General features: G+C 26.8%; 1 protein-coding gene across 3 annotated transcripts in view; it reads left to right on the top strand.

Annotated features, from left to right (window-relative positions):
• Positions 1–15,464, top strand: part of LOC102671038 (NACHT domain- and WD repeat-containing protein 1) — a 16,667-nt gene extending 1,203 nt beyond the window's left edge. For 2 of the 3 annotated variants that reach the window (XM_031512665.1, XM_006620235.2), the window contains exons 2-19: positions 1,945–2,127; positions 6,189–6,268; positions 6,604–6,726; positions 6,904–7,049; positions 8,967–9,124; positions 9,240–9,632; positions 9,762–10,172; positions 10,455–10,801; positions 10,890–11,420; positions 11,497–11,737; positions 11,820–12,003; positions 12,139–12,613; positions 12,935–13,241; positions 13,580–13,805; positions 14,022–14,217; positions 14,356–14,884; positions 14,956–15,222; positions 15,341–15,464. In XM_031512665.1, the coding sequence (XP_031368525.1) occupies positions 2,019–2,127; positions 6,189–6,268; positions 6,604–6,726; positions 6,904–7,049; positions 8,967–9,124; positions 9,240–9,632; positions 9,762–10,172; positions 10,455–10,801; positions 10,890–11,420; positions 11,497–11,737; positions 11,820–12,003; positions 12,139–12,613; positions 12,935–13,241; positions 13,580–13,805; positions 14,022–14,217; positions 14,356–14,884; positions 14,956–15,222; positions 15,341–15,354 (4,737 nt within the window). In that variant the 5' untranslated portion in view covers positions 1,945–2,018 and the 3' untranslated portion in view covers positions 15,355–15,464. Of the gene's footprint in view, positions 1–1,944; positions 2,128–4,086; positions 4,282–6,188; positions 6,269–6,603; positions 6,727–6,903; positions 7,050–8,966; positions 9,125–9,239; positions 9,633–9,761; positions 10,173–10,454; positions 10,802–10,889; positions 11,421–11,496; positions 11,738–11,819; positions 12,004–12,138; positions 12,614–12,934; positions 13,242–13,579; positions 13,806–14,021; positions 14,218–14,355; positions 14,885–14,955; positions 15,223–15,340 lie in introns of those variants that run through there. The other variant, XM_031512666.1, reaches the window with a different exon arrangement.
• Positions 15,465–17,567: the final 2,103 nt, after the last annotated feature.

Raw genomic sequence — 17,567 nt, 5'->3', positions numbered from 1 at the left:
TTTAGATTTTAGTTTTTTTGATTTTATTTTACAATATAATTAAATTATATAATCTTAAATTTATATAATTGAATTGCAGTTGTATCGTTTGCTGTTTATAATTCATTAAACATTTTTTATTCATTTTATATTTTTTATTTTTTTTCTAAAAAAATAATATATATATATATATAAGAATAGATAAAAAATTAGATTGATTTTAATAAAATTCTCTAAAAATAATTTTGAGTTAAGAAGTCGATCAGATTTGGGCGGGTAACATAAGATTCGGACATTTTAATGGTTTTAATCTTTTGATATTTTCAAAATTTAATTCGATATTTATTTTAATTTTAAATGAAATTTGAACATATCTTATAATCTTATATTGTTTTATGTAACAATATATTGCAGGTCAGCTTTATTGATGATAAATGCACTATATATAAGTCCACTGTAATCTAATGTAGAAAAACCTAGTAACGAATTTTCTGTGATATCGATTGTACCTTGAAATTAAGCCTTTGTTCTGCATGCATCAAACTGGAATTATAATTAAGTGAAATTATTGCTTAATATATATGTAGTATATACGTTACATATAGTAAAAAAAAAAGCATATTTAAATCGAATATCTAAATTATTTCTGTTATTAAAGTTAAAAACAAAATGAATACGAGAGATGTAAACAATTTTAATACACTGAATAATGTTATTTATCAAAATAAAATGTCATTTACGGAAATCCTTTTAACTATAATACGCGTGACAATTACGAAACAGAATTAAATCAACATGACTAGATAAAATCGTTAATGGTGTTTTATTATTCTATATCATAGAATATATCATACGTACGTATCATAAAATCTTTATATTGATGTGTTAAATTTATTTTTGATTATTTATATTTATTGTTTGCGATTTTAATCCGATTATTTTATAATTTTTACGTATTTATGCAATAGTAATTTTCAATAATTTTTTTTATAAAAATTCTAATAGATAAGAAAATAAATATATATAATAAAAAATAAAAATAATAAATAGTAAGAGTATTAAATATATATTACATAACATAGTATTATATTATTAAATTGTTATTAATATTATTGTATTATTTTTAAATTTTCCTACTATTCTTGAAAAATATTAATTTTAGATTAAAAATTTTTTAATTTTTAACTTTTCAAAATTTTATAATATTTACATTATATTACATATTATTACATATAATATATATATATGATTCTTAATTTTATATAAAATATATTTTACTTTCAAATAGTATTTTTTTTAAAATCATAAAAAATGAGGTCAAATTAAAAAAAAGATTTAAATCGAAAAAGAAGATTTCCAATCAACACATTTACTTTTGTACTTAAAAATGAAGATTAATTTAAGTCTACTTTGTTAATTATCATTTGTCATCATGTAACAAATTTTATCGACAAATTTAAATAGGTCTCGATTTCAATAATTGATATGAATAGCTAAAAATAAAATAAAACGATAAATCAATGGAATATCGTTTTCTGAAAAAAAAATTACTAGTAAAATATATCGATAATATTTCTATTCACTTAATTCTAGGTCTGTACTTGATTCTTTATATGTGAAACAGTGGCTTTCATTAGAAATGACTCATTAACATACTTACATATATGTTATCCATAGAAATTAAGAAGTTTTTTTTTAATTAAAATTTATTCCATCTAAAAAATATGATTGTATTATTAATTAAATAATAAAAAAATAATAAAATAATAATAAAAATAATAAAAATATAATTGTATTAATTTTTTAAATAAATTTTTACATATTTTTTATATAAATATAATAACTTGATAAAACGACTTGATTATCAATAATATTGTAATAAAAGTAATAAAAAAAAATTCGATTCATATTATAATTTCAATTTGATTTTATTAATAATGTAATTATTTTATCTTTTTAAATTAGGCTGTGTGAAAATTCGAAATATTTTCATGGAAAGAAGAATATTGTTTTAAATTGCAAGATTAAACGGCTGCAAAATGAATCTGGAAGTGGAACTTATCGCAGGAGTGATTAAGGGTGGACCATCTCCTAAAAATTTACCCGCTCCAAGGCTCATTAAAATCTTCATCGCTGGAGAACGGAATGGTCTTATTACATTCTTTTATTGATATTTTGACTTATTTGTCTGATTTGTATGTGTCCTTTAAATGGCACATTTTTCAAAATTTTTTTATATGAAAATTTTATAATTGTATTTTCAATTAATTGAAAATGATTAAAAATTTAGTTTCAAATGGATAACAGTTTTGTTATAGGTAAATATTTGTAATAAATAAGTAATTTACAGAATAATATAAAGAAAGAATATTTTTTTTAATAGTAAGTATAGAAAAGTGTGTCATTTAAACAATATATTTATTTTTATAGTTAAATTATTTTAATATTATTTTAACTCATTAGATATTAATATTTAGAAGATCAGTTTTTTCTTAATAAAATTTGTAATTATTTTTTTTTAATATTAGAATTTTAAATATTAGAATTCTCAAAATAATAATATTGTTCTTTCTATTAATCTTTCGTTGTTATAAAATATGTTATTATGTTATTAATAACAAAAGTTTTTTCTAATAATAAAAAGAATAAAAATTGAATTGATATAAATATAAATTAATAATTATAACTAAATTAATTGTTATAATTAAATTGTAAATTAGTAATTGAAAAAAAAAGAAAAAATTTTTATCTAATGGGTTAAATATAATATGCTTTATTTGTTAATTTATAGAATCATATTAGATATATCATAATACATATTAGATTGTTACATATGAAATAATCAATTTTATAAATGTAACAAATCATTATTCAATCAATATAATTCTCAATAATAATCAATTAAAGATATATAATAATCATAAATCTTTGTTTTATATTGACCAAAATATATTGAATTTATTAAATTATATCTAGATTGATATTATTTTTAGTAAAGCTATAATAATTGAAAACTTTATTAAGAATTTTTCTATTTCATATGTATCAACTTAATATACATATATTTGCATTATTTACCTATGTATCAATGTTAATCAATTCATTAAATGTGTGTCGCTCTTTAATATGCCTGTTTATTTATCAATTTTAGTTATCAATTTTTTTATAATTACTTATTTACTTCGTTTCTTTAAGAAATTATATAAATCTAAATCTAAACATGATCGTAAGACTAAATCTTTTTTAAAATATTTTGTGTTTATATGTTTGAAAATAACAATTTATTAGCTTTGTTTCATTACTTTATTTTCCATTTGCATAGATATATGTAGCTTCTCACTGCTTATCGGCATATCGGCAATGAATACGTTTTTCTGTGTGTGCATATATACACGTTTTTCATATGTTTGTTACAAATATTCGTTGTATATATTCATATGTAACATATATGAAACATTGAAGGCAACAAGGGAAAATTTATAAATTTTAATCGTTCAATAAAACAATTTGTTGATCCATTCATTTGCCTATATGTATAAATTTGTCCATTTTTCCTTCCAGTGCTTTCATATGCTTACCAACCTATTTTTTTTTTTATTTTATTGCTTACTTTTGTTATATAACGTGCGTTTATTGGTAAAATTTTTTTTAAACTACTTCAATGATAATTTTAACATAGATTTATTATTGAATTTATTTTAATAATATATATATGTATATAATATGTATCGCAAAAGAGGATAAAACAGCAATTATTCCAATGTATTCAAGTAACATTTATTCAAGAATGAATAGATTATGAATAGATATATATCAATAGTATAATAAATACATTTAAAATTAATATATAATATAAAATATATTTATTTAAAATATATTTTTATTAAATAAATTTTGTGTAATTTAATGTAATACAATTTATGAATAGAATAATTGATTTTTAAAACTTAGCTTTTAGAACTTAATCGTTAATTGAAGTTTTAGGTTTCAAAATACTATAAGTCCTATTTTCGAAATTATATATATGATATATTGATAATTGTTTTCTATTTATTTTAATAAAATAAAATAAAAATTTGGACTCTGGCGTGTTTTAATGATATATAAATCATTATAATTTTGTTTTATAAATTTTTATATTTGTAATATTCTAAGTAATACTTTGATGACCTTTCGTGTCCTCGTAACTAGAGGGATATATACGCTGAGCATGTTTCCCGCGAATACTCGTATATACTATTTGCTTCATACATATACACAAACCTTTGACCTGATTTCTACCATGATGGCATTCAAGGCACGGTAAGTGTCGAAGCATTTTAGTTATGCTATTATTAATGAATTTTTCTCAGGACCAGAACAAAATATTTTTATTCTTTCTGATAAATTTTGAAATACTTTATTTATTTTTTTCCACAATATATTTTAAATATTACAAATGAAAGTATATATATCAATTGTCTAAAGTCTCTTTATTAAAAATCTTAAAATTTTTAATAAAAAATGATACGATTCGAATTGTTTAGGATTTTAAATCTTATATCTTATATTTTTATCATTTAAAAAACTGAATATATTAATATATATTTATTTAAGAATTGATGATGAGAAGAATGAAAATGAATATATAATAACTACTTGGACAAGTCTGACAATATATATGTATCTTCAAATTAATAATCTAACTTTTAATGTTAATATTTTTAGCTGAATTCGAAATATATATAACAGATTTTTATACAATGTTTTATATCATTTAAAATTATTTATCTTAATAACTAAAGATATATTAAAAAAAATATTTTTATATATAATATTTTTACTACTTTAGGGAATCTGGTATAAAATTGGGATTTTAAGGAAAAAATCTTTTAAAATCATTCATATAATCATAAATTATAATTTCAAAGACTTTGTAACATATTTTCACAATATATTCTGATTTTTTTTTTTTATAAATAGATACTTAATAAAAATTATACTATTAACATAATTATCCAAATATATATAATTATATAGCATAATTAAATTTTAAGTTTATCGTATAAGATTATTGTAAAAATATTTATTTCCATTCAACTATTTCTTGTTAAAATGCAAATTTTTTATTTACTTTTATCACATATTGTATCTTATAGAATATCAATTTTGCTTCATCTATTTTATCCCAATATTGACCAATGTATAAGTTTACAAATATGATAAATTATTAATAATATTATGAAGTAAAATAAAGTAAAATTTTGAAATGATTGGAATTTAAATTATAAAATTAAAAAATAAAAATTATTATAACTTTAATAAATATGAATACATTATTATTAACAATTATTTTTTTTTATAAAATGATACAAACAATTATGATATATATAAAATTGCAACAATATTAGAAAATTTTAAATCATTTTAAAAGAAAGATTATCGGTTTTATCCAGATATTCGGTTTGATATAGATTTCTTCTATCGTAGTTTTAACAGATGTTTTAAATATAAATAGATTCATTAGATTAATAGAGAGGAAAATCAAAATTAAACGATAAAATTAATCAACAAATTATAATAAAATATATGGAAATCAACATCATTTTAAACACGTACATATAACTAAGTGAGAGTAAGAGTATAAGGTAAGTGATGATTATTATGAACAACATTTTTGCAAATGTCTCGCTAATTATTATAATTAGGACAATATACAAAAAGATTTTGTAAAAAAATTTAAGATCACTTTTATATCTTATAAATAAATAAATTATTTGTGCATATCGTTTTAACTTTAGATTATTCCTTTAAAACGTTATTATTTTATAAAAAAGTGTTCGATTTATTGGATAATGAAATTTTTACATTTTTTTTTTACATTTACAAAAAATTAAAAAATTATATATCGCAAAATAAAAAAAAAATTTACAGAAGAAATTAATTAAGATATATTATTTTGTAAATTTTTAGAAGATTAACAAACAAATAAAATTTATTTTACGGAAGAATACGGTAAATTTTTCTTTTGAAATTTTTCTTTGATACAATTTTATCGAAATTATAATTTTGAAATCAAAAGACAATTTTTTAATTAAAATTGTAATTTTCATATAAATCTTTATAAATAAAAATAATCATATGCTTGTTAATTTTTTTTTTAACCATTATACATTATATACGCATTTTTCTCTAAATTGATCTTTTTTTTTTTTATTTCTTATTTGCAGAATTTATAGAAGAAAGGAAGCAATTATTGGAACTGGTCGGTCCTGAGCTGCAATCGATTTATGATGACATGGGAATCGAGGTACGAAAAGGGAAAAACATTATTTCTTTAATGAGTTTTGTTTTTAGGATATTATTTTATTAGATTGAAATTTAATTTTGTGTTTTTTTTTTATATTTTTTTCGGAAAATAAGAATTGTTGAAAAATATTCAATATAAGATATAATATTACATTTGAAAAATAAAAATTAAAAATTTGGTTAAAATATATTTAATTAAAAAAAATAAATTTTATTATAAAATAAGTAAAATATTTTTTAATTAGAATTTATATTTTTTAATTATAGAATTATTTTTTTATTGTTTTATATACGTATCTATTTTGATTAATTGATTGAAAAATAAAAATGCTATAGGTTCTGCTAGTGGATATGCAATATGCAACAAATGTGAATCCTGATCAAAATCCATTCTTAGCCGAACATTTTTTCGACGAAATACATGCTGCTTATCAACACTCGAGAGGTTGTTTTTTATTGGTAAGTTTTCAAATATAATGTTTAAAATAAATAAATCAAATATTTATTTGTATATTATCATATTATAAATATTATTTTTTCTTCTTTAATTATTTTTCTATATTATATATTTTAAATCATATGATTATTATAATATTATTATAAGGTCTAAAAATGCGTATAAAATTCGATTTGAAGCTATTAATCGGTGACGAGCACAATATCGGATGGTTACCAACGAAGCTCACTTCCGCAACCTACGAAATCCTTTCGAATCACTGCGACGATATGAAGGAATACTATGAATGCGATAGTAATGATTCCTACGTCTTAAAGGTTGGCAGGTGAGTAATTACATTTCATTATATCATTAGGCAATAAAATAAAAATGGCGAGTACAATGATTGAGAACGAAATAAAAAAGAAAAGCTTTATTATTCCAATTTCATCAACAATTTCCACTGTTTTCACTTTTATTGTAATTTTTTTTGTATCCTTTCCTTTGTCTTTTTCTCTTCTTCTATTTCTTTTATTTTATTTTATTCCAATTTTTGTAATTATAATACAATTTCATATCCTCGTATGATTTAAATTTAATTATTTTATGCGTTTAAAAAAGAGAGATATAAGGAAGTATATATATATATATATATTTATATATATATATAAGGAAATAACAATGATACAATGCGAAAAATTATTTTTCAGAGTGTTATGAGAACCAATTTTATTTAATTAAATTTTATTATATAATCAAATAATAAAGAAAATTCTTTAATAGACAAAACAATTTTTATCGTATTTTATAATTATAATAAGTTAATTATTATTGTTATATAAAAAGATGGTAAATATTACAGTATTATAATCGAAATATTAAATAATAAATTATTAAAAAAGGAATAAAACAATTAAGGAATTGATATATTGAAAAGATAAGGCGTTTCTAAAATGCATTTAATTAAAAATTTGTAATTTTATAGTTGTATCATTGTGTTATTTTTTTAGATTGTTGATATAATCTTTTTCATGTTAAATATCTTTCTAATTTTCAATATTGCACGAAATTAAAAAATTAAAGTTATATCAAGTTATATAATTTTATTTGAAGCATGATGAAAATATTCTTCGTCTTTCTTTATCTTATTTTCGTGATTGTGATATCCTTTTTCTTCTTCTTTAAGTACTAAATCTATCGTGCTCTGTCATATTATTTCGTATTTTAATAAACCAAATTCAATCAATCGAATCTTTTATCACGCAAATCCTCTTTCATATATAATATCCGTATATATCCTCATAATTAGTTTTAAATTTTTAATTTAAAAAAAAATATATTATGTTAGTGTGAAGCTACAATTTTTTTATTCTAACAAATGCCTTCCAATAGTTAAAAAAAAAAAAGTCTTCTAGCTGGTGCTTCAATGCATGAATCGATAAAATTCATCTTATTATTTATGATCAAATGTTTATAATTTTCATGATTTAAACAAATTTAATATTAATTTAATATTAGATCCTAATATTAGATTCTAAAATTAGACATAGAACGAAAATATTCTTTCTGCGCTCTTCTTATTATAAAGCGATGATTACGATGCGATGAACTCTAATAACTTTTAACATATCTTAGTTGGTTGCTTATTAATTAGAAATAATTTTCAATATAATATCTAGTATATAGGAAACTGCTATTAAACTTAAATTAGTTTCTTTTTTGGATAGGAAACAGCATGTAAGTATACTTATTAGTTATATGTATTTTTTTATTTTGAATTAAAAGAAGAAAAAAAAATGATGACAAAAATATTTGATAACGTAAAAAGATTTTATAAGTTTTATTTAGGAAGGAGAAGGAAAAGGAATCATGAAATTTTTAAGTAAAAGTGTGATTAAAATAAATATAAATCAATAAATTAAACTTCTTTAAACTCTCTTCTAAAATTTTCAGGTGGATTTAGTTTTTGCGATAATTGAATTCAATAATTCACACTGTTAATTCCATATATTAATTGTGGAAAATTTTGCCACTATATTTGACCATAAAATTCGCCTTCGTAAAATTTTCAATTTTCAAGAATACCTATCACTTAATTCAATGAATGATTTTCTGTTTACAGTTGAACCTTTAGTTGTCTTGTTGGTATTGAAAAAGGAATCCTTAAGAAAGGATTAGCCGATCCTTTTCACGAACCTCTTGAGAATTGTTGGTAGCCGTACAGGAAGTATTTATAGAATATTATGTTGTAAATAATTGACAGATTGGGAACTACGAAGGACAGTTGGCATAGTTCGGAACCAACGTTAAGGGAGGCGTTGAAAAAGGCTGCGGAATCTGCAGTTTCGGATCAATGTGATAACGAAGAGATTAAGAATATATTGAAGAGCGCTGCTGAGAGACAGCTCGAGTACGCCTTGCGTAAGTTATATTGATAAAATTAATATTATTTCAAAATACTCAAACTGACTCAAGTGGTTCGATCGAACTTTTTACCTTTTCTTCTTACGTTCTTTCCTTTAATATTTCTTTATAGAACTGGACGAAACAGGTGATGGCATAATAGCCGTGAAACGCACATGGAAAGGCAAAAAGAGCACCAAAGCAGTTGCTTCGTTGAAGTCTTTGGTGGACAGCCGTCTTCCATCCGACAATGTAATTAACATCGATGTGGATCAGAAGCAAGGTGGCATTAATCCAGATAATAGATCCCATAAAGGCTATCTGGCTCATCTTTGTCGCTTGGTGGTGAATCGCGTGCAGACTTTGGTGAATGCCTCTATCGAAGCGGATCCAGAAATCAAGAGCAAGAAGAAGATGGTGCAGGAAATCTATGCGGAGAGTCTGGTACATCTGGCGCTTCTTAGGGAGATTAAACCTTGCGAGAACAACGAGAATATTGAAAGGATCAGGGAGATATTAATATCGGGTAATCTTCTTTTATTAAGCAAGTTTTCCTCATTGTTATTCGCTGCTTATATAATTTATTTTCAATTAAAAAGAAAAAAAGTCGTATATTGGAAAAATTATTTTTTGAAAAAAAGGTAACGTTCAACAGGTAAATCACAGAAACATGGTCCTATATTAATAAAAGGCGCCAAATATTCCGGGAAATCATCGTTGCTATCAAGAATTTACGAGGATGTTTCCAGCTGGTTGGATTGTCCCACGTTTAGAATTGTTCGCCTCTGTGCATCTACACCTCGATCAGCGTATAGTCTCGAACTGCTTCGAGTACTCTGTCAACACGTCGGTTTCCTTTCCGGCTCGTTAGACGGAAATCTTCCTAAAGACGCCTCGTTTGATCCTCTTTATTTGAACAATTGGCTGGGTCAAATTATGAGACGGATCGAGGAGGAACCTATAAGAGAACAATTGGTGATTCTTCTTGATGACATTCATCGATTGCACTCTCTTGATTGCGATATCGTCGCTGCTCTATCGTGGATGCCATTGAATCTACCACCAGGTAAAATTTGTTAATAGTTCTTATGAAACTGGATTCTAGCTGGACAAACAAATGGCTTATTTCATTCATAATATGCTCTCATTGAGATATTCAGAGACTTATATTATTAAGAACTTTTTAAAATAAAAATCTGATCTATCAATATATTACATATTGATGTATCATTTAAATTGAAATAGAAATATAAAGTTTGGTTAGAAATTTTTGTCAGCTATTATTATATTTATTGATATAAAAATCACGACAAATATAATAAAATATGATTTTTCTGTTCGCTATTAGGAGTACATTTAATAATAACTACAGCTCTTCCTCCGGAAGTATTACGGCTCACTCCAATACAAAAGGAGAGATTACGTAGCAACGAAATTTTAATCGAGCTTCAAGACTCGAATTCAGATTTGCAAGAGAGTGAAAACGTTTTTGACACATTGGAGAAACTGGTGGGTGAATGTGCGGCTAATAGAATTGGCGCCATTTTGGCTTCCACGGAGTACGGTTTATCCGAAACAGAGATTCTCGAGGTGATCATGCCAACTGGGGGCGATGGACCACTGTTTTTAGAAGAAGGATTCTTCAACTTTGCCACCTGGTGTTTGGTCAGAAGAACATTCAACGAATTTCTTAAGGTTATTTTTCATAATAATTCGTTTATTTAATGAGATAAGAAATTTAATCAAACTCATTAAATCAATTTCATACTTTTATTATTCTCAGGTGCGTGTAATGAGTGGAAGACTGTTATTTTCCTGGCTTTATCCAATTCGCGATCTAGCCCGGAAAAAATACTTTGCCAATCAAGAAACCTTGAAGAGTTATCACGGAGAATTGACGAATCTTTTCTTCTCGGAAGATTTCGAAGAGAAGGATGATAAATCTTTCTCCGTAGAGGAAACTCCAAAAAAGGAAACGCCTTTTCAGAGTAGACCGAGGGCAGAAACCGCAGCATATAATCTGAGACACGTGGAAGAAGGCTGGTTGCATTTGTTGCGAGGTGGAGATGTAGAGAAGTTGAAGAAATTGGCAGTCTGCGCGTTTGATTTCCTCTTGGCCGCCGTACAAATGATTTCTGTTAGCTACTTGAGGTGTGTTCTCGAGCACTCGAGAAAATATTTGCTGAACAGAGACTTGGAATTGGTATATTATACGGTGAGAAAATCTAGCGACATTTTAACGAGGGATCCTCTTCAACTTGGAGCGCAACTGATCTGTTGGTTGAGGCCTGTGGCCGAAGATGGTGGTGATTTGGTGAGAAAATATCTATAATATCTAAATATTTGTATTAGAAGAATATTAAAATATTAAAACATAATTCTAATTCAAGGTTAGCAGAATGGTAACAGCAGCAATGGCATGGTGCGATGGTTACACGGCGCCATTATTGGTACCATTGAACGGATGGCTACAACCACCGTTACCTCTTCAAATTCGCACTTTATCGTATCCACAAGGTGTGAAACTCGTTGAGGCTACTACTTCCGGGCAGCATGTTATCATTGTTCCTTTCCAAGGAGATGCTCAATTATGGCACGTGATGTCTGGACAATTGGTTCATACATTTAAAGGTACTTATTGATACCTTTATCTCAATTTATAATTTTAAATGGATCATCTTTAAATCATCCCCTTTCTGAAAAATAATTTCAGGACATTCGAATCCAATTTTGTGCTTGGCCGTGACGGAACATTCGCAATATTTGCTGACAGGCTCTGAAGATACTTCAATTATAGTCTGGGATATGAAGGAATTGACCCTAAAATTGAGAATTCAAGAACACATTGCGCCAGTTCTGTGTTTGACGTCTGCTATTAAGAATCCTATGATTATCAGGTCCCTGATTTTATTTTAAGTATAAGATGCAATAAATAAAAATTTATAATTACAAGCAATAATTTGATATTCCATATAGACCTTTTTAAAATTTATCACTCGTAGTAACATCAACATTTTTATTTTTTTTCTCAGTGGAGGCGAAGATTCCAGAATAATTGTTACCAGCCTCTTAACCGGCGACGTTCTCATCAAAGTGGACCATCATCGAGGGCCAGTGAACTCTATTCGCATCGATTCTACCGGCGAATTCCTTGTTACCGGTTCTTCCGATTGTACAGTCTGTTTGTGGTGTCTGGATGGATTCTCGTTGTTAAGGAGCACCGTTTTACCCTCCCCGGTGACAATGATCGACATATCGGCGGATTCCGTGTTCCTGTTAGCAGCCTGCGAGGATCAAAAATTATACTTGAGGTGTTTGGCCACAGGAACTGAGATTCACACGTTGAGAGGCCATCAGGGAGAAGTGAAGAGTATCTGTTTGGCGAGGGATTGCAGAAGAGCCATTGCTGGTGGAATCAAGGGGAAGATTTCCGTGTTTGATATGCACAGTGGAAGATTGACGAGGACATTGCCGGCCAATCCTTCGGCGGATGTTACTGCTGTTAAGGTAAAGTGTACATTATAAAATTGCAGTAGATATTGCAAGGATTGTTTGAAGAAAGAATATTGTTTTAAACTGGTAGACTAGTAATTTTATTCGTCATCATCATTCATCAACAGCTTCTAGTTGATTCATTTAATAACAGGTATAAAATAAAAATGAATTAGTTTCTACTTAGTTATTAGCGTGTAATTTTTAATTATTAATTATTAGTAATTAATTAAAAAAATTTACAAAGATAATGTAAATATACGTATATACATTCGTACAAGTGTACAAGTTTATTCTCACATGCTTTCTATGCTTAAATAAAATTTTTCCTAAAAGGTAACCGAGAAAGACGACTTCCTGATAACAGCTTCTGGTGATCGAGTGGCTTATTGGAGCTTTCGTAGCGAAGAGGCTAATACTAAGCGACAAAAATCCAGCAGTGCAGAATCATTGCATCCGCACACTGCTCCTATATCTTGTTTGGATATATCCAGAGACAGAGCAATGGCGGTTACCGGTGGAGTCGATTCTCTCGTCAATCTTTGGCAATTAAACACTCACGAATTGCTTTACACTTTCGAGGGCCATATCGCTAGTGTGACTTGTATTGCATTTTCACCTTCCGGTTTATTTGTTGCTTCTGGTAGGTATAGCGATAAACGATATTAGTAAAATATAGATATTGCCGATTTAGACAAAATTGTCCATTAGATGTATTTAGTAGTAACACAGTAGTATACAAGTAAAAATAGTAATTTTAGATATATTTTATTTAACTTGATAATGCTTTAATTGCTTAATTATTGCAATATAATTTTATAGCGCTTAACTAGATAATTAGCTATCTCTTTTTTCAATAATTGTGCGTTTAAGAAAATTAAACAAATATTATCAAATTAAACAAATCTCAACAAATATTATATCTCTTCAGTGAAGACGTTAAATTTAACACAATTTAATAACAAACAAAATTTAAAACAGGTTCCGAGGATAAAACAATTCGCGTTTGGGGCCTGAATTTAAGTATATTGGTAACAACGTTTAAACATCAGGCACCTGTTACTGCAGTGACTGTCATGTATGATGGTCGAAGAGTGGTCAGTTCTGATAGAGCTGGTGGAATTCGAGTTTGGGCAGCTGATACCGGTACTCTAATTCAATCAGTATGCGGACCAGGTCGTTGTTTTACAGTTTCTTCTGATATGAGGTATATATATATATATATATAATTAATCACAATAGAATTTTCATTTAAACATAATGTTAATATAGCTTAGTTTACTAATGATAGTTTTATGATCATTGTAATCCTAGAATTTGGCTACTTTTTATACAGTATTATGATAATTTATGTTTAAAAAATAATTTACATTTATGTATTTGTATCATATTTATATACTTGTTCTTTTTTCTTAAATTTCAGATATGCGATATGCGGCACAGGAGACAATCAATTAAGAATCATAGGTTTAGGTATTGGACCAGAAGAAAAATACCAAGTATCGCATTCTCAAGAAATTACTTGTCTTGTCGTGACTCCAGATTCTCGATCATTGATCACAGGCTCCAGAGACATGAGTTTGAAAGTTTGGCAACTTGCTGGTGGCAAATTATCACAGGTTTATATTTTTATTTTTAATTAATATTAACAAAATCTTGAAATTATTATTTTTTTTTTCATTAAATGTCTCTATTTATAACACTTTAATTTCATTATAAATATTTTAGAAAATTAATTCAATAAATTTTGACTCTAGGTTCTAGTCGGTCACACGGATCACGTTACCTGCGTCGCAGTTGCTGTTTTGGACAAATCCATCGTAGTGTCTGGTTCCAGAGATGCCAATCTGATCATTTGGGATATTAATACTGGCAGCGATCTTCATACTTTGAAGGGCCACTTGGGCTATATAACCTGCGTTAAATTATCAGGAGATGGAAGTTTAGCCGCCTCTGGAAGCGAAGACAAAAGTTTGATTATCTGGGATACGAAAAAGGGTTGTTCCCTAAGCAGTATAATGTTACACGTTCCTGTGTTAGGTCTCGAGGTCGCCACGGATCTATCGAGACTTGCATTGCATTTACTTGAGCATAAGTGTATGCCTATTCTCTGTTTGCATAATACCCCTGCACAGTATGTCAAATTACCTGATTATGTGGCACCTTGGAGCGATATCAGGGATCTGAGGTTACCTGGACCAAAGAGACCACATAAAAGATTGTTGAAGAAGGAAGTTTCACTGGATAGTGACACATGGCATAGGAAATATGGCCATCTTACATCAGGTATTATTAATGAAAGATTCTTAAATGTTTATGAAAATAATTTTTTAATTATTGAAACATTTTTTATCCAGGTATGTTGACATCATCGGTGGAGGATGGATTACAACGAAGATTTAGCGTAAGCGCTTCCATGGACGAGATCAGCAAGGTTGGATTAACGAGTAGCCCATCCGGTTTAGGACCGGAACAGGCTGCTCTCGCTCAATCTCAACATTTCGATCAACTCGAAGCACTTTGGAACAAACAATCACCGCCTGCTAGACCTCGTGCTCATGGTAGAACATTATCAAAGCAAAGCTCGTTACAAGCTACGCGAATATCTGATTCTGAAGAGGAGGGTAAGATTTTATTCGAAATTTCAACGAGAAAGAAAAAAATTGTATAAATTTTATAAATTATACTAATTAAATATTTTTATATTATTATTTGATATTTATATTTATTCAATTATTCCAGGTGTACCAGATTAAAATAATGTATTTCATTAGAAAGTAAACGGACTAAATCCTAATTGTCGTACCTTCTTCTCTTTCCACTGTCTTTCAAAGGAGCAAAGAGTGAACAAGAAATAAAGGGGGGGGGGAGGGAAAAATGAGAGGAAAACCTAAAAAGGGCCATACGTTCTAAAGCTCTAAATTACGAATTTCCTGTGTCTGATGCAATAAACATAAATATACACATACATATAATATATATATATATAGGTGCATATGTATATTAGAGAAAAAATAAATTAAAGTGATTTATTTTCATCCCTCATTCCCCACGTTTTTAAAAATTATTTTTAAGAAGAATTATAGATAATTAATTACTTTAATAGTTTATTTTTTATGTACTTATACTATTTTTATATACTTTTTCATAAAAAAATGTTTTGTTTTGTGTAGAATTGATTGTTTCCATTTATCATTTAATTTCTTATTAAATTAAATTTAAAAGAAAAATATTTGTATGATTTTATAAAAAAGAATTTTAAAGAATTTGATTTATTATTATTGTTATATTTGAATATACCTAAATTTAATAAAGAATTGAATACATATGTATATGTAGTTCTTAGCTTGATATCACTTTCCAAAAATAATATAATTTCTAATATAATTTTTTTATTACAATTTCTTTAATAATATTTTATTTAATCGATAAAAGATTGTTGTTTTGGAAAGCGATATCAATTACCAGGTCTCACCACGAGGAGGTGACTACATATCGAGACCCGCCTGTAAAAAATTTATTAAAAAGAAACAATATAAATATAAATAAACAAATATTAAAAAACAAACAAATAATAATAACAAATAATAAACAAATTATTATTAACAAATTAAAAAATTAATAATAATAAAATATAAATTATACTGAAAAAAGGAAATAAAAAATTAAATAACTGCAACAAAATCGAACTAATGTTGCCAGTAAGATGGAATCCACTTGAGGAAAAACAATATTGTTTGATAACGTGAAAAAGAAAAAACCTAAAGAAATATAAATTTAAAAAAAGGCTGAAACATAAGAAAAAATACAAATCTTTCGAAATAAAATAATATATCTTTACAATTAAATAATAATAATAATTTACTAATAAATACTAAACGCAGACTTTTACAATATATTATACAATATTTCTTCTTGCATACATTGCATACATACAAATTATAATATCGCTCATATCACGTAGATATTATAAAATTAAAAACTAAATTCCTCGTAGACTCGCACGTTGTCGCATATTGTCCCACGTCGTCCAACGATGATAACTTACAATCTAACTTCTTAATCTAGATCTTAAAATTAACTTAAAACTAACTTAGCTTAATCTTAATACTAAATTTAAAATCTACGATCCAGCATCCGTATCAAAGATACGCATGTCTTACTTAAAAACAAATATTAAATCTTTTTTAAATACTAAATTTTTAAAGACACTCTTTCTAATGATCCTAACTACCAGCAAAAACAGAAAACATGCAAAGAAGAGATAAGAATAAGAGATAAATGGAAAAAAAACGAAGGAGGAAAAATAAAGAAGAAATTAGGAAGACCAATCCGAATCATTGCCAATCTTCATCACGACTTACGTCAGTGGACTTACAGAAGCCATCGAACAGATGATACTCACCAGTCGTGACCAGTTAAAGGTTACGACAGAGGCCTGGCGGAAGAGCGACTTACGTTCTGACGACACAGGAAGGAGCAAGGGATAAATCCCCGACCACCGGAGCCGATTTACGAGAACGACGTCAACCACAAGGCCAAACTCTGATCGAGTACTCGAAGAGTACCAATCGATCAAAGCGCGGACCTTCGACTGGCCACCGGAAGTAGAGCACCTATCCGACAACTTCTGCCACTGTCGCATGACAATGGCTGACAATGACTCGAATTAGATTTGACGAAGATCAAAAATTTACTTCTATCTATCTATCTATCAAAATGAGATTTTGAGAAGAAAGTAAAAGATGATCGAAAAATAAAACGAGAAGAACTTGATTTTAAAAATGAAAGAATGAAGGGATTGAAAATATCTCGTTTTAAGTTAGACAGCGTATCTTTGTACGGAATGCGCTTACAATAATTTTAATCTATCTTATATTATCTTATATTATATACTTAAATCTATCTTATATTATATATTTATTATATACTTAAAAACTAAGACTTAAATGTAAGGCGCACGCATCCC

Source organism: Apis dorsata, unplaced genomic scaffold (genome assembly GCF_000469605.1).
Source record: "Apis dorsata unplaced genomic scaffold, Apis dorsata 1.3 scaffold_490, whole genome shotgun sequence".
NCBI lineage: Eukaryota > Metazoa > Arthropoda > Insecta > Hymenoptera > Apidae > Apis > Apis dorsata.
The sequence above is the reverse complement of the archived record's forward strand: the minus strand, read 5'-3'. Positions and strand labels throughout refer to the sequence as shown.